The sequence below is a fragment of the Schistocerca nitens genome, chromosome 4, assembly GCF_023898315.1.
Source record: "Schistocerca nitens isolate TAMUIC-IGC-003100 chromosome 4, iqSchNite1.1, whole genome shotgun sequence".
Classification (NCBI taxonomy): domain Eukaryota; kingdom Metazoa; phylum Arthropoda; class Insecta; order Orthoptera; family Acrididae; genus Schistocerca; species Schistocerca nitens.
The window spans coordinates 778,136,558-778,155,317 of NC_064617.1; the positions used below are offsets into that span (position 1 = coordinate 778,136,558).

The 18,760-nt window shown below is 45.6% G+C and overlaps 1 protein-coding gene across 1 annotated transcript in view; it reads right to left on the reverse strand.

Moving 5' to 3' along the window:
• Window positions 1–1,384: 1,384 nt before the first annotated feature.
• LOC126252563 (serine/arginine repetitive matrix protein 1-like) overlaps window positions 1,385–18,760 on the reverse strand; it is a 191,459-nt gene continuing 174,083 nt past the window's right edge. Inside the window, exons 8-9 of the mRNA XM_049953463.1 lie at window positions 10,758–11,102; window positions 1,385–1,654 (exon numbers count right to left, since the gene is read on the reverse strand). Coding sequence (XP_049809420.1) covers window positions 1,385–1,654; window positions 10,758–11,102 — 615 coding nt within the window. The remainder of the gene's footprint in view (window positions 1,655–10,757; window positions 11,103–18,760) is intronic.

Here is an 18,760-nt window from a genome sequence, read left to right on the forward strand (position 1 = left end):
AAGATTCTCGGTATGCCTCTGTGTGCGCTCTAATCTCCCTGATTTTATCGTCATGGTCTCTTCGCGAGATATACGTCGAAGGGAGCAATATACTGCTCGACTCCTCGGTGAAGGTATGTTCTCGAAACTTCAACAAAAGCCCGTACCGAGCTACTGAGCGTCTCTCCTGCAGAGTCTTCCACTGGAGTTTATCTATCATCTCCGTAACGCTTTCGCGATTACTAAATGATCCTGTAACGAAACGCGCTGCTCTCCGTTGGATCTTCTCTGTCTCTTCTATCAACCCTATCTGGTACGGATCCCACACTGGTGAGCAATATTCGAGCAGCGGGCGAACAAATGTACTGTAACCTAATTCCTTTGTTTTCGGATTGCATTTCCTTAGGATTCTTCCAATGAATCTCAGCTTTACCGACGATCAACTTTATATGATCATTCCATTTTAAATCACTCCTAATACCTACTACTAGATAATTCACAGAATTAACAGCTTCCAGTCGCTGACCTGCTATACTGTAGCTAAATGATAAAGGATCTTTCTTTCTATGTATTCGCATCACATTACACTTGTCTACATTGAGATTCAATTGCCATTCCCTGCACCATTCGTCAATTCGTTGCAGATCCTCCTGCATTTCAGTACAATTTGCCATTGTTACAACCTCTCGAAATGCTACAGCATCATCCGCAAAAAGCCTCAGTGAACTTCCGATGTCATCCACAAGGTCATTTATGTATATTGTGAATAGTAACGGTCCTACGACACTCCCCTACGGCACACCTGAAATCACTCTTACTTCGGAAGACCTCTCTCCATTGAGAATGACATGCTGCATTCTGTTATCCAAGAACTCTTCAATCCAATCACACAATTGGTCTGATAGTCCATATGCTCTTACTTTGTTCGTTAAACGACTGTGGGGAACTGAAACGCCTTGTGGAAGTCAAGAAACACGGCATCTACCTGGGAACCCGTGTCTATGGCCCTCTGAGTCCCGTGAACGAATAGCGCGAGCTGGGTTTCATACGATCGTCTTTTTCGAAACCCATGCTGATTCCTACAGAGTAGATTTCTAGTCTCCAGAGAAGTCATTATACTCGAACATAATACGTGTTCCAAAATTCTACAACTGATCGACGTTAGAGGTATAGATCTATAGTTCTGCACATCTGTTCGACGTCCCTTCTTGAAAACGGGGATGACCTGTGCCCTTTTCCAATTCTTTGGAACGCTACGCTCTTCTAGAGACCTACGGTACACCGCTGCAAGAAGGGGGGCAAGTTCCTTCGCGTACTCTGTGTAAAATCGAACTGGTATCCCATCCGGTCCAGCGGCCATCTCAGTAAAATAAGAGAAACAGGGCCACAGAGGTAAGTTGGGCTGTCAGTTTAGCTGTTTGAGTGAGTACCTGACGGGTACAGCGAGGAGCTGTTGCGGCTGCGGTTGCGGCTGCGGCGGCGGCGACTGGTGGTTGGCGGCGGACTCCTCGGCGTCCTGGAGCTGCGTGTCGGCCGGCCTGGCGCCCTTGGCCTGCTGCTGCTGCTCTGTCTGCTGCTCTGTCTGCTGCCTGTGGGGAGAGGCAGACGTGGGCCGCCGCCGCCCACTGCCCGCCGACGGCGACGGAGAGCCGACTCGCGGCGTAGCCGGCGCTTTCTGTGGGCAAAGTTAACGCGCTCTCTGTGGCACTCTGCTTCTGGCGCTGTCATCCAAACACCGGGTATGTGGCAAGGAAAGAAAGAATACGGTTTGGTATCCTGTCAACAACTAGCACGTCATAGACTGACGAGGAGAACACGGGAAGTGCCGTAACCCGATTTCCCAGAAACTTCGCTCAGTGGAAGAGGGGTCAATAAACAGACACGTGTCTCGGCTTATCTGTAGTTATTGGACTGTTTCAGAGAAAAGCACGGTCAAAGTTTTCCAGGTACTGCATGCGCCTTTGGCGAGTGAAAAGCCCACCCGAAGCGGTGGCACAGTGGCTACCATTGTCGCCACACAATTTATGCGCCTCGTGTTCGAAAGCCGATTATTATTTTTGTTTAATTTTTGTCTTTCATTTATGTACTCGTGTCCTTACAAGATTACCACATGGATCTTTTCCACTGTATGCTGAAATAACTTTGTCATTGAATGAGATTTTCACTCTGCAGCGGAGTGTGCGCTGATATGAAACTTCCTGGCAGATTAAAGTTGTGTGCCACAACGAGACTCGAACTCGGGACCTTTGCCCTCCGCGGGCAAGTGCTCTACCATCTGAGCTAACACTGGACTCGCATTCGGGAGGACGACGGTTCAATCCCGCGTCCGGCCATCCAGATTTAGGTTTTCCGTGATTTCCCTAAATCACTCCAGGTAAATGCCGGGATGGTTCCTCTGAAAGGGCACGGCCGATTTCCTTCCCCATCCTTCCCTAATCCGATGAGACCGATGACCACGCTGTCTGGTCTCCTTCCCCAAACCAACCAACCAACCATCTGAGCTACCCAAGCACGACATACGCCCCGTCCTCACAGCCTCACTTCTGCCAGTACCTGGCCTCCTACCTTACAAACTTAACAGAAGCTTTTCTGCGAAACTTTCAGAACTAGCACTCCTGAAAGAAAGGATATTGCGGAGACATGGCTTAGCCACAGCCTGGGGGATGTTTCCAGGATGAGATTTTCACTCTGCAGCGGAGTGTGCGCTGACATGAAACTTCCTGGCAGATTAAAACTGTGTGCCGCACCGATACTCGAACTCGGGACCTACGATGTGAGCTACCCAAGCACGACTCACGCCCCGTCCTCACAGCCTTACTTCTGCCAGCACTTGCCCACGAAAGGCAAAGGTCTCGAGTTCGAGTCTCGGTCTGGTACACAGTTTTAATCTGCCAGGAAGTTTCATATCAGCGCACACTCCGCTGCAGAGTGAAAATCTCATTCTGGAAACATCCCCCAGGCTATGGCTAAGTCATGTCTCCGCAATATCCTTTCTTTCAGTAGTCCTAGTTCTGCAAGTTTCGCAGAAGAGCTTCTGTAAAGTTTGGAAGGTAGGAGGAGAAGTACTGGCAGAAGTAAGGCTGTGAGAACGGGGCGTGAGTCGTGCTTGGCTACGTCACATGGTAGAGCACTTACCGGCGAAAGGCAAAGGTCCCGAGTTCGAGGCTCGTTGCGGCACACAGTTTTAATCTGCCAGGAAGTTTCATATCAGCACACACTCCGCAGCAGAGTGAAAATCCGCCACACAGTTTTAACCTGCCAGGAAGTTTCTTAACGGTGTGCTTATTCGTCTACTAATTGTATATCTGGTGAATGAATTAAGAAAGAAGTTAAAAACAATACCTGAGTGGAAAACATAATATCAATTATTTTCGGTGAATTTCCTGTAGGGTGTCGTGATTCATAACCAACTGCAAGTGCTAGTTTTCGGGAAACTGATGCGTTATGCGTGGTTTGCCGCTAATTTATTGCCAACGTGTGAAATATTCAGCAATGTTAACGACGTTAAGACTACGAAAAAATGTCTCTGTGGCAAACCTGTGTCCGCGCGATGCTCTTGGTGTTTGAATTTCTGTTTCGAATGTTTCTGCAATCACTATCATCCAAGATAGTGCACCAAATCGTCCTGAAGAATAAACATAAGAACAAAATATAGGAATGAAGAATTGATGTAAGAATGAAATATGAGAAGATGAGACTTCATAAAGATTGTAACCCCTGAAAATACCAAACACACATATTATGTAATAAGTGTATGACACTTATTGTGAAATACAGCTGTCATTTTAAACTTAATTAGCGCCTTTGTATCCCCTAACTTGATAAGAAATATTCGTGTAGTAACCTTTTACGGACATGGCTAGATTAATGAAAAAATGAAATAAAATGAATAAAAACAATAATCGGGGCGCAAAAGTGAGAGACTGCGACGCTAGTCACCATACCTCAGTTGGGCTGAGCGCATCGCACGATAAAAGGGCATTAAATTACGTCGAATACTTTGACGGTTATTTTCTCAGGAACGATGGAGTAGCTACGGATAAGACGAGACACGTGTTCGCTTAGTTTGGCTCCTCTCCACTGAGAGAAGTTCATGGGAAAACGGGTTAGGGCACTTGCCGTTTTCTCCTCGTGAGCACAATAGTGTATTAGGCAAGGATGGAGAAACAAACACGGCTGTGTCCTTCCAAAAGAGCTTGAGAGATTTGGGAAAACTATGGAAAAGCTAAATCTCTATAGCTGGACGAACATTCGAGGTCCTTTCTTGTCAATGAGGGGTTCTGCACCATAAGCACTGCGCAACCTCACTCTGTTGACTTGTTGGTTTATCGTTGACGAAGTTATGACAGTTCCTGACGCATGGAGACACTTGAGTTTTTTCTAGCTGTTTATATTTTGTTCGCTGTTACATTGCTGTTATCTATGATACGCACGGCTTCGTATTACGGCCGTGAACTTCTCCGTATTGTTTCACCATGAGCGATTAAAGGAGCTATTTTCTATAACGAAAATACTATGGTAAGTAATCTAACAGGTCCAGAGTGGATAAAGACTGTGAATAGCTTTCTTGATTTCAAGATAGGCACTCGCATTTCTTCGGTGGTGATTCCAAGCTCAAGTCCTTAACAGCAGCAATACTTAATCGACACAGTTATTGACAAATTCACAGGAGATACTGTACGCATCAGGTGCTTTCAAAATTTTACTGTATTTATTGAGGTGTAATATTTTCTAGGGCACTGATGCGGTCTGGAGCTCTAATCTAGAGCTGCTCCAGTGGAGCATTCAACTTTTCTTGTCATGTACTGCGCAAAAAATACTCAATTTCCGAATAAATAGTTTGGCTTGCGTTTAGTTGTGTCTATACACTTTAAAAATTATTCTTTTATAAAAAATAATCATTTGACATTGCTTCACAACAGCACAAGATGCACTTAGAAATGGCCTGGGCGTGAAGGTCGAAACCAATCGTGAACTTAAGTAAAGTATTTAGTACTTATCAGCAACTGGAGCAGTGTTTCATAAATTGAATGTAATATAGTTGCGGGATACCAGCACTGTGGAAAACGGAGGAAGAAAAAAGGATAAAGTTGCTTTAAATCGTCTTCTACAGAGATGGATTAAGTTTTCAAGAATATTGTTTTTTTTGGAATAATGTCTGCAATGTCTATTCTGCGACGACAGATAATTGGCACCTCTGATATTAATAGCTTTAGCACACTGAAGTTCCTTGAAATCTCTAATATATTCAGATGTCTGATCTTATGTAATATTCCTTGAAGCATTTGAAGTGTGTTGCAGAACTTAGTGTGAGAAGTTCTGTCTAAGTTCTTCACCCTCTCGAACCATCACCATCCTAATCATCCTAGTTCTGATACTTATTCTCTTTTCTTTGTAATTCCCAATTAAAGAGCTTCCTTGTATTATTTAGCCCTCTTCCCAAAATCTTCAACTTGGTGCACACGCCAGCGTCCTATGGACAGCGGCGAATGAGGCATCAGATTTGGGGCTACGCCATACATGACGTGAGGGCTGAGCTTCTTTATGATCCAGAGTGGCTGGGAGAAGGAGTTGGCCAGTAATAGCTACTACCCTTGTAAACAGAGGACAGGGTGCACGTTGTCAATATCAGGGGGAGGGGGGGGGGGAGCCTCAACAGAGCATAGAGGCAGTGGGAAGACGCCTGGTAAGGAGGTAATGCAGCTAAAAACTTCCAAGGAGAGCAAACATCTGGATGCAGGAAGCCGTGGTGCAAAGTAGCGAGGCAGTCTGGTGGACTTGCAGTCGGGGCTGACAGTGATTTGCTGTCAGTAGGGGGAATCATTACAGTCTGGAACAATGAAAGTGCTTGGCTTTTTGGATCCGGGATACGCACTGCGGCTTGGAGTCTAGTGTTTTTAGGGGTGCTGTGTTTTCAGCTATAACAGTTACAGAGAACTGTACTGGTTGCGACCATTTGATCAGTACAGTCTTGTAGCGCAGGCGGGTATGTGTGTGTTGGCCAAATGAAGCTAGCAAGGAGACCACAATTTTCAACTACAGTGAGGCTGCTGTAACCTAGTGTAGTAAGGAGGAACATTTTATTTTGCTGTTGTTGCAATCAGCAATATTTTTATCTCTGAATGTTGCTGGGATTCACAATCTTGTTCTCATTTGTTGTGCCTACCAGTGGGGAACTTGGGCTGATGGATTCTACTGCTGATTATGTAAGTAGGCTGTTTAGGTTTTCTTATTGGTAACGCCACGTAGCGCTCTGTATGAAAATCACTGGCTGTGCTGTGTGCAGTCTGTGGCTAGTTTGCATTGTTGTCTGCCATTGTAGTGTTGGGCAGCGGCAGCTGGCTGTTAACAGCGCGTAGCGTTGCGCAGTTGGAGGTGAGCCGCCAGCAGTGGTGGATGTGGGGAGAGAAATGGCGGAGTTTTGATATTTGTAAGAATCCATGTTATGAACTCCTATATATATATATATATATATATATATATATATATATATATATATATATATAATGACTTTTGATGACTATTAAGGTAAATACATTGTTTGGTCTCTATCAAAATCTTTCATTTGCTAACTATGCCTATCAGTAGTTAGTGCCTTCCGTAGTTTGAATCTTTTATTTAGCTGGTAGTAGTGGCGCTTGCTGTATTCAGTAACCAAGATTTTTGTGAGGTAAGTGATTTGTGAAACGTATAGGTTAATGTTAGTGAGGGCCATTCTTTTGTAGGGATTTTTGAAAGTCAGATTGCGTTGCGCTAAAAATATTGTGTGTCAGGTTAAGCACAGTCCTGTATAATTGTTGAAGGGGACGTTTCAATTTTACCCCTCTCGTTAATTGCTTCTTCAATGTTAGTTGAAGTATTAATTCTTGGTAGGGCATATTTTATGATTTTGTATTCTGGGCTAAGATTGATGATTGTCTATTTCCTTGCTCTCCTTTTACAGTTGTGTTATTATTTTTGTTATAATAACTCCAAGACAAAAACAGTGACGCACCACGAAGGAATTTTCCGAATAGGCCGGAAATCGGTAGATGTGATTACATGTACAAAGAAACAAATGATTACAGTTTCAGAAAAATTGGGCAACTTATTCAAAAAGGGTTTCACAAATTGAAGAAGTCAATAACGCGTTCGTCCACTTCTGGCATTTTTGCAAAGTAGTTTCCGACTTGGCATTGATTAACTGTCGGATGTCCTCTTGAGGGATATTGTGCCAAATTCTGTTCAAGTGGCAGGTTAGATCGTCAAAATCCCGAGCTCATGGGAGACCCGTGCTCGTAATGGTTCAAACATTCTTATCTGGGGGGAGAACTGACGACCTTGCTGGCCATTATAGGGTTTTCAAAGACGAAGACAAGTAGTAGAAATTATCGCGGTGTGCGACTGGGTATTATCTTGATGAAAAGCAAACCCATGATGGTTTGCTAAGAAGGGCAACAGCACGTGGCGTAGAATATCGTCAGTGTGCCATTGTTCCGTAAAGGTGTCACAGCTGACAAGCAAAGGGGTCCTGCTACGAAAAGAAAAGGCACCAGCGATCGTTTCTGCCGGTTGTCGGTCGTGCGGCGGGCTACAGTCGGATTGGTCCCACTGCTATCTGGGGCGTCTCCAGACACATCTTTCCTGACCATCAGGACTGAATTCGAAATGGGACTCGCCACTGAAGACATTTCTGCTCGCGGCCGAAGACGTATATGGAGACGCCCCAGACAGTGGTGGGACAGCAACTTGACTGTCGCCTACCATACAGTTCAACATCTAGGAGTTATGGCCCTTGGGGAGCTATTTCTCTTTTCACTTTTTTTTGGATCATCTGCGAACCCTTACGGCACAGCCGTACGTCAAAAATATTCCCCGCCCATCCTGGGATTATATTTCAGCTGGAAAATGCCCGCCCACTCGCAGCGAGAGCTTCTAACGCTTGACTTCGTGCTTGCCAAACGTTACCTCGGCAAGCAAGGCCACCGGATCTCTCCCCAATTGAGACCGTCTGGAGCATTATGAGCAGGATTCCCCAATCTGCTCGGTATTTTGACCATCTAACACGTTAACTGGACAGAATTTGGCACGATTTCCCCAGGTGGACATTCAACAACTCCATTAATCATTGCCAAACCGAAAAACCGCTTGCATAAGGGTCAGATGTGGACCTCACGTTACTGACTTACTGCATGACCGTCATTTTTCTTTTGCCTTGGAACGTATTTTCTTGCCCCCTTAACTGTAAAATTAGAGAAACAGAAAGGTGCATATCGTTTTACCGTGAGTTCTATTGTGTTATACAGGGTGGTCCATTGATCGTGACCAGGCCAAATATCTCGCGAAATAAGCGTCAAACGAAAAAACTACAAAGAATGAAACTTGTCTACCTTGAAGGGGTAAAACAGACGGCGCTAAGGTTGGCCTGTTAGATGGCGCTGCCATAGGTCAAACGGATATCAACTGCATTTTTTAAAAATAGGAACCTCCATTTTTTATTACATATTAGTGTAGTAGGTAAACAAATATGAATGTCTTAGTTGGAACACTTTTTTCGCTTTGTGATAGATGGCGCTGTAATAGTCACAGGCATGTGGCTCACAATTTTAGACGAAGAGTTGGTAACAGGTAGGATTTTTAAATTAAAATACAGAACGTAGGTTCAAAAATGCTTCAAATGGCTCTGAGCACTATGGGACTTAACTTCTGAGGTCATCAGTCCCCTAGAACTTAGAACTACTTAAACCTAACTAACCTAAGGACATCACACACACCCATGCCCGAGGCAGGATTCGAACCTGCGACCGTAGAGGTCGTGCGGTTCCACACTGTAGCGCCTAGAACTGCTCGGCCACTTCGGCCGGCAGAACGTAGGTACGTTTGAACATTTTATTTCGGTTGTTCCAATGTGATACATGTACCTTTGTGAAATTATCATTTCTGAGAACGTATGCTGTTACAGCTTGATTACCTGTAAATACCACATTAATGAAATAAATGTTCAAAATGATGTCCGTCAACCTCAATGCATTTGGCAAGACGTGTAACGACATTCAAATGTTCAAATGTGTGTGAAATCTTATGGGACTTAACTGCTAAGGTCTTCAGTCCCTAAGCTTACACACTACTTAACCTAAATTATCCTAAGGACAAACACACACACCCATGCCCGAGGAAGGACTCGAACCTCCGCCGGGACCAGCTGCTCAGTCCATGACTGCAGCGCCTTACACCGCTCGGCTAATCCCGCGCGGCTGTAACGACATTCCTCTCAACAGCGAGTAGTTCGCCCTCGGTAATGTTCGCAGATTTCATTGACAGCACATGCATTGACAATGCGCTGACGCATGTTGTCAGGCGTTGTCGGTGAATCACGATAGCAAATATCCTTCAACTTTCCCCACAAAAAGAAATCCGGAGACGTCAGATCCGGTGAACGTACGGGCCACGGTATGGTGCTTCGACGACCAATCCACCTGTCATGAAATGTGCTATCAATACCGCTTCAACCGCAAGCGAGCTATGTGCAGCAGATGCATCATGTTGGAAGGACATCGCCATTCTGTCATGCAGCGAAACATCTTGTAGTAACATCGGTAGAACATTACGTAGGAAATCAGCATACATTGCACCATTTCGATTGCCATCGATAAAATGGGGGCCAATTATCCTTCCTCCCATAATACCGAACCATACATTAACCCGCCAAGGTCGCTGATGTTCCACTTGTCGCAGCCATCGTGGATTTTCCGTTGCCCAATAGTGCATATTATGCCGGTTTACGTTATCGCTGTTGGTGAATGACGCTTCGTCGCTAAATAGAACGCGTGCAAAAAAACTGTCATCGTCTCCTAATTTCTCTTGTGCCCAGTGGCAGAACTGTACACGACGTTCAAAATCGTCGCCATGCAGTTCCTGGTGTTTAGAAATATGGTACGGGTGCAATCGATGTTGTTGTAGCATTCTCAACACCGACGTTTTTGAGATTCCTGATTCTCGCACAATTTGTCTGCTACTGATGTGCGGATTGGCCGCGACAGCAGCTAAACTACCTACTTGGGCATCATCATTTGTTGCAGGTCGTCGTTGACGTTTCACATGTGGCTGAACACTTCCTGTTTGCTTAAATAACCTAACTATCAGTCGAACGGTCCGGACACTTGGATGATGTCGTCCAGGATACCGAGCAGCATACATAGCACACGACCGTTGGGCATTTTGATCACAAGAGCCATACATCAACACGATATCGACCTTTTCCACAATTGGTAAACTGTCCATTTTAACACGGGTAATGTATCACGAAGCAAATACCGTCCTCACTGGCGGAATGTTACGTGATACCACGTACTTATACGTTTGTGACTATGTAATAAAAATTGGGGTTCCTATTTAAAAAAAACGCAGTTGATATCCGTTTGACCTATGGCATCGCCATCTAGCGGGCCAACCATAGCGCCATCTGGTTTCCCCCTTCAAGCTAGACGAGTTTCGTTATTTGTAGTTTTTTCGTTTGATGCTTATTTCGTGAGATATTTGGCCCGGTCACTATCGATGGACCACACGTAGGTTTTGCATCCCGGTAAACTGGGTCACTTTCCAACCTAACCAAGACCTCTACCTATGCTACTGATCAGTCCGTCACCACAGCCTACATTGCATACATTCCAAACAGTGACAAAGACGCAAAAGAAATGTTGTCAGTGGTCTATTCTCACATGACGTTTCGTACTACGTTAATACGAACAGGATATCTGGTGACGGTAGATTAATTTGACCGGCTGGTGGCTATTACTGACCTTGGGGGCTGACTTTTTGGGAGTGTGCGGCGGTGATTTGTCGTACTGGTGGCGGGCGCGCACCTTCCGCGGCGTGGGTGGGGTGCGGGCGGGGCTGGTGGGCGCCTTGCGCGGCGTGGGCGGTGTAGCGGTGGCAGTGGCGGGGGCGGCGCCGGTGGCGGAGGCCTGCGAGGGGCGGCGCTGAGCGCGGCGGCGGGCCGCGGGAGAGTCGAGGCTGAGGCCGCGCGAGAGCGGCGCCTGCGGCTGCGGCTGCGGCTGGTCGCGGTCGCGGAAGCCGGGCGCCGTGGCAGGGAACACCGGCTCCAGGTCGGCGGGCGGCGCGCGGGCGCGCAGCTCGCGCTGCAGCTGGATGAGGCGCGCCTGCTGCTCGCGCTGCTCCTCCTCCAGCTGCCGCTGCCGCCGCTGCTCCTGCAGCCGCTGCAGGCGCCGCTCCTCCTGCAAGGCACCGCACCAGCTGTCACTCACTCTGCCTTCTTACGTCTTCTATAGATTACGAGAGCCGAGACCCGCTGTTTGTGAAAATTTTAATACCGAGGAGACGTGAGATTGCAGTGACATTTATTCCATACTAGAAGCATTCGCACCCGCATATCAGTACTTTTGCGATGATCTACATCTACATCTATACTCCGCAAGCCACCTGACGGCGTGTGGCGGTGGGTACCTTCAGTACCTCTATCGGTTCTCCCTTCTATTCCAGTCTCGTATTGTTCGTGGAAAGAAGGATTCTCGGTATGCCGCTGTGTGCGCTCTAATCTCTCTGATTTTATCGTCATGGTCTCTTCGCGAGATATACGTAGGAGGGAGCAATATACTGCTCGACTCCTCGGTGAAGGTATGTTCTCGCAACTTCAACAAAAGCCCGTACCGAGCTACTGAGCGTCTCTCCTGCAGAGTCTTCCACTGGAGTTTATCTATCATCTCTGTAACGCTTTCGCGATTACTAAATGAGCCTGTAACGAAGCGCGCTGCTCTCCATTGGATCTTCTCTGTCTCTTCCATCAACCCTATCTGGTACGGATCCCACACTGCTGAGCAGTATTCAAGCAGTGGAGGTAAGCAAGTAAGCTATTGTACATGCAATAACATTAGCTGATTTCACTGGTGTGCCTGTCCGCGGCTCGTGCTCTAGGGGCTAGTGTTGCTGTCTCTGGATCACAGCGTCCCGGGTTCGATTCCCGGCCGGGTTGGGGATTTTTCTCTGCCCGGGGCCGGGTGTTTGTGTTGTCCTCTTCATTTCATCATCATCGTCATTTATGAGAGTGACTAGATTGGATTCTGAAAAGAAAATGGACTCTGTAAAAAAAATGGGACATTGTACGGGCGCTGATGATGCGCAGTTGAGTGCCCCACAAACCAAACATCATCATCACTTGTCTGCTTGTCCTGATAAGCATAGCATGATATATAGATCCCCCTCCCACCCCTGATTCGACTACCTCAGTGCACGATGACATGGAACACACACGGCGATGCTCCTGAGTAGTTCATACAGACGAGCATAGACAGGTGGGCGCATCTATTCACTATGCTACTGAAGTAGCTATACATCATAAGTGTGTACATCATGTATCAAATACATACATCAAAAAAGTTTTGCATCACCTCGGTTCCGAGGGTTCCGGAATCTGTACAGAATATTGGAACAGAGATCAACATAAACATCATTTCCGCCCTTTTAATTGCTCATGAAAACCACACATTGCATGTTGTAACACCATACAGCGAGACCTTCAGAGGTGGTGGTCCAGATTTCTCTACACATCGGTACATCTAATACTGAGTAGCAAGTCCTCTTGCATTGATGCATGCCTGTATTCGTCGTGGCATACTATCCACAAGTTAATCAACGCACTGTTGGTCCAGATTCTCCCACTCCTCAACGGCGATCCGGCGTAGATTCCTCAGAGTGGTCGGTGGGTCACATCGTCCATAAACAACCCTTTTCAATCCATCCCAGGCATTTTCGATGGAGTTAATGTCTGGAGAACTTGCTGGCCACTCTAGTCGAGCGATGTCGTTATCCTGAAGGAAGTCATTCACAAGATATGCAGGACGGGGGCGCGAATTGTCGTCCATGAACGCGAATGCCTCGCAAATATGCTGCCGATATGGTTGCACTATCAGTTGGAGGCCGTTACGGAGCCTTCCGTGGCCATCAACGGCGTACGTCGGCCCCACATAACGCCACTCCGAAACAGCAGGGAAGCTCCACCCTGCTGCTGGACAGTGTGTCTAAGGCATTCAGCGTGACCGGGTTGCCTCCAAGCACGTCTCCGACGATTGTCTGCTTGAAGGCATATGCGGCACCTCTCGGTGAAGAGAACTTGATGCCAATCCTGAGCGGTTCATTCGGCCTATTACGCACAGTTTGAGTCGTAGCACGACGTCCTGTGGTTGCACCAAAAGCATTATTCAACATGGTGGCGTTGCTGTCAGGGTACCTACGAGCCATAAACCGTAAGTAGCGGTCATCCAGTGCAGTAGTAGCCCTTGGGTGGCCTGAGCGAGGCATGTCATCGAAAGTTCCTGTCTCTCTGTATGTCCTCTATGTCTGAACAACATCGCTTTGATTCACTCTGAGACGCCTGGACGCTTCCCTTCTTGAGACCCCTTCCTAGCACAAAGTAACAATGCGTACGCGATCCAACCGCGGAATTGACCGTCTAGGCATGGTTGAACTACAGACAACACTAGCCGTTCCTTCCTGGTGGAATGACGGGAACTGATCGGCTGTCGGATCCCGTCCTCTAGTAGGTGCTGCTTTGCATGGTTGTTTACATCTTTGGGCGGGTTTAGTGACACTTCTGAACCATCAAAGGGACTGTGTTTGTGATACAATATCCACAGTCAACGTCTATCTTCAGGAGTTCTGGGAACCAGTGTGATGCAAAACTTCTTTTTATGTGTGTATAATGATTCTTAACATGTTCTACGTCCAGTGATGTAAAAAAAAATTGTTCCATCCCCTACTTCACACTTTCAAGTGCCAACTTTGATAATTTTTTACTTTCCAAAGTATGTGCCCGAAAGAACAGACACCTCTTCAGTGCAGATGCGCACAAGCTTAACTCTTAGGGAAATCGGCGAAATTCTGTGATAATGAGGATAATGGGGAAGGAACGCTACATTAGCAATGTATGGATAGGTTGAGAATTTGGCTCTGACGGGTGATATGCTAGGGTAGTCTGTGCAGTTTCGATGACCACTGTGTTCAGATGGCGCAGTGGTCAGCACATCTGCATGGTAAGCAGGAGACGCGAGTTCAAATAGCGGTCCGGCACAAATTTTCAACTTTCTGCATTGATTTAAATCACTGACAGGTCGCCCCCAATGCCTGTCATTCCTTTGTGTTTTGATACGTGTATTAGTTTGAAATGAATGTCCGCTTGCAGCCAATGTGTGTTATTCCTTTGTGTCTTGATATATGTGTTAGTCTGAAATGTTTCCTACTTCACTGCACTCGAGAATCTTCTGATCTACAGATGCTGTTTTTCGATTTTATTTTGGGTGTTAAAAAGTTGATTTACGGGCACTGAACTTCAGCTCTTAAAAGTATGAAGAAAAACAAAGAGGGCTGTCCCTAAGGTCCCGTCGTGAGACAAACAGAGCATTAGCGTGCTGGTCATGAAGGGGGTGCTTAAATATGGAGCAGTGCCAGGTGCTGATATCAGTCTGCTGGTGATGCCCACACTTGCGCCCTGCAGACGAGCAGCCACTGGAAGCAGTGGTAGAAGGATGTTGCACTGAGCACTGTGTCTGTCCGGGAAAGGCGGCTGAGGCTGTGACTCGCTGGAAATCGTCAGATATACACGCAAACAAGGTCTTGCACGACGTTCCAGAAAATGTTTGTGCGCCTTACCTCAAATATAGCAGCAACGAGTCTCACGGTAAGCATCGAAGGAAACTGGCACAATTTGTGTGTTTGTGTCCATCCATTTGATTGGCCATCTTCGATTCTTCCTGTTCCCAATTGAATTATTTATTAAAAACTTTTATTGCTGTTCCACAACAACGCCTTGTTTTCCCACTTCGAATCAAACACACACACACACACACACACACATATATATATATATATATATATATATATATATATATATATATATATATATATATAGAGAGAGAGAGAGAGAGAGAGAGAGAGAGAAAGTTTCTCTCTGAAAGCATTCATCATTATCTACTGGTGCGTTTAACTCTGTGTTTTGCTGAGGTTCCCATTTGTGAGATGTCTCCTAGTCATGTCTTTACTGTGTCAATATAAAGTGTGGTTACAATTAAACTTTCGTTATTTGAGCCAGTGCAGGCGTAAGCTATTTGCTGTATGGGGCCAATTTTATAGGCATAGCATTTAGACTGTGCACTGCAGGATTTGTGTTCTTAGTAATGTTAACGTCACGACTGGCTGTTAGGCACCAGTACTGATATGGTGATGTAGGTTTCAAACACAAGCATGACTGTGCGTTACAGCTGCACACAGTCAACATGGGTGTGGGGCAAGGCGAGCAGGGCTTTACTCTCAAAGCTGTTTATCAAAACAGCAGTATTAGTGCTGGTGCTATTCCCGAGTATCTACACATTGAAGGAATACGGAGAGGTCCTCTTTCTTTCCACACTGAGATTGAAAATGAAGATTCGGAAGTTCGAATTAACTGGGATGCGGGAATTTCTCTTGAAGGAGGCCGACGGCCAATTGCGCCACATATTTTTGAAGAAGTTGCTGTTGGCATGACTGAGAATGCTCGACGTAATGTGAGATCTTCAAGGATTGCACGAGCTGTGTCATGAGAGCTGAACTTTCCAAGACCCACCATTGGAAAGGTGCTGCAATCTCTTGTGCGGTTCCAGGCTGTTGTGGATGCATATGGTCGTCGCACTGGGCAACTTTTGTAATCTGGAACGTAAACATGTTACCCAACTAATAAATGTTATAGTTTCATGTTCAAAGCAAAATATGTCTCTTTCAGTGGTTTGTTCGTTATTTCTCTTTCGCATTTCATTACAAATGTTTCCACAAAGCTTAATTTGCGCCGCTCACTCGTTTTTCATGAGGACCCTCTCAAGTAGCGAAAGTTTAATTACAACCAACCTGTATGTGATCTGACCAACGGTCGTGCTGCAGTGGTAACACCGGTTGACGTCAGATCACCGTAGTTAAGCGTCGTCGGGCTTGGCACGCACTTGGATGGGCAAGCGGGGTGCACTCAGCCCTTTTGGGGCCAATTGAGGAGCTCCTTGAGTAAGAAGTAGCGGCTCCTGTCACGAAAACTGACAATGGCTTGGAGAGCGGTGTGATAAGCACATGCCTTTCCATATCCGCATCGGTGACCATTATGATTGGAGTGGCAAGGCGGTCGGTCAGTATCGTTGGACCTTCAGGGGCCTGTCCAGACGGAGTATGTGATCTGTGTCTCTGTAGTAGGACAACAACACGGACGTGGTGTGCATCCACTCCATACAGTCAGTGGTAATTCAACGTTTTCTTGTAAGGTCTTGCTCTGCTCGTCTACAGGCTTTCCCGTCATCGGTCATGGCCGGCACTTTCTAGACGACAACCTAGATACAGTAAAACTTCGTTAACACGAATCCGAAGGCACCGAAAAACCAGGAGCTCGTGTTAAAAAAATTCGTGTTAGGTGAAAAACACAGATTTTAATAAGTATACATGTACAGCCGTACATTAATGTGTAATACACTCAATCACGTTATTGTAGACTTATAACACTATAAAGTGATTGTAAAATCCAAGTACTCACAAATTATGTACGTTACTTTCTTGGGAAAAATTCGGTCATGGTTCGCAGACGTTCATGGGAACGATAATATTTTGTAATTTCACAACCAATTGTAATGATAGCGTTCGCAAACCCAGCAGTGACGTCGGATGTTGAAGCGAACCGTTCTAAACAGTCCAAGGCTGTAAACATCTCCTGACGGGAAGGTGGAATGGTATCTGTATTCTCTTCCTCTTCACTTTCTTCTGATGGCCCTTCTTGCACCTCGTTCACAGTTTTTGGCACATCCGATTCCACAGAAGCACATACGACAACATCGTCATCTACACTAATGAATTCTTCGAAACTAATCCCAGGGTTCGCAACGTTCTGCAGAACTGTCCATTCATCAGGTGAAGTGACATCTTCTAACTCGTGGACATCTTCAGTGTTTCTATGTCTCCAAGCTCTGTTAAAGCATTTCCCTATATGATGTGGCGATACTGAGTTCCAGGATGCTGCGACGGCTTTTATTGCGTCAAGCAGATTCCAATTTGGCGTTGCACTATTGTTTTCAGCAGCACGAATTGCAGCTCTTACAAGTCGCTTACGATAAGCTCTCTTTATGAGAGAGATTATGCCTTGGTCCGAAGGCTGAAGGTGGCTTGTGGCGTTGGGTGGAAAAAAGTGAACCTTCATGTTGGATAGGTTCAGATCATGAACGTTATGGGCAGTACATCTGTCCAATGTAAGAAGAACATGTCTATTTTGAACAACCATTCGACTGTTGAAACGAAGAAGCCACTTGCGAAATGATGTGCCATCGATCCAAGCTTTGTGGTGAGAGTAGATGCAAGCTAAAGTGTCCATATTTATGTTTTTAAAACAACGTGGTTTCTCGGATTTACCGATAACCCAGTGACGAAACTTCTCACTGCCGTCAGCATTACAGCACAGTACAACAGTCACAAGTTGTTTGTTTCGTGCTCCACCGTGACACTTATCACCTTTTATCCCAAAGGTGTGATTTGGAAAAAGATTGTAGAAAAATCCTGTTTCATCCATGTTAAACACATCACACGAGGCATACTTTTCCCTCACTCTGTTGAATTCATGAAACCACCTGTTCGCACTTTCTTCATCAACTTTACTTGCTTCACCACAAATTTGTACAGATGAAATTGAATGTCTCTTTTGGAACCGATACAACCAACCAGCAGAATAACGGAAGTCGTCGATGCACATATCTTTAGCAATATCATTTGCTTTTGACTGAATCACAGGGTCAGTTAAAGGTATGTTAGATGCACGTATATGATCGAACCATTCTAGCAGAAACGTCCCGATGTCTTTATACTTGGCGGTACGAAGTCGTTTAGATTTGTTTCCAGGACCTGATGCCGCAGCATTAATAATTTTTTATCGATTCTTAATAATCGTATATAAAGTAGATTTAGGTATTCCAAACTGTTCTGCAATTGCTGTTTTCTTGGTACCACGGTCCACTTCATCTAGAATCTTAAACTTCAGCTGTACATTTAGAGCTGTCTGTTTCCTCTTTGCCATTTTCGCGTGCTACGGTACCGGTTGTAACTGTAGTTTTTATTCAGTATTCCAACTCGATACGGTTTAAATGGTTCAAATGGCTCTGAGCACTATGCTACTTAACATCTGGGGTCATCAGTCACCTAGAACTTAGAACTAATTAAACCTAACTAACCTAAGGACATCACACACATCCATGCCCGAGGCAGGATTCGAACCTGCGACCGTAGCTGCCGTTCGGTTCCAGACTGTAGCCCCTAGAACTGCACGGCCACTCCTGTCGGCAACTCGATACGGCTACGACTGACAGAACACCTGTCAAATCTGGCACTGAGTACATTCCTAAATGCTGCTGCACACATTATTGAATGTCTTACAATGTACAGCATACGCTGATTGTTGAGGTGATAATCGCGGTTACCGACCTACAGTACGTTAGAAACGAGTCAACAATAAGTATAATTAGCTTTGTAGCTACGTTTCCTACATTCATTTCGGAAAAAAATACGCTTTAGAATACTCTAAGGTCGGAAGTTTGTGTTACAGTTAAATTTAATTACGCTAGGAACTGAAGCAGAGTTCGTAATTCGCCTTAATCGAAATTCGTGTTAACCGATAAAACATACCATAAGAACTAATGTATTCCTGGTGGGACAAATATTTTTTTCGCGTTAACCACAAGTTCGTCTTATGAGAGTTCGCGCTAAATGGTTATACTGTACTATAATTGTGGATCCTCGGCTA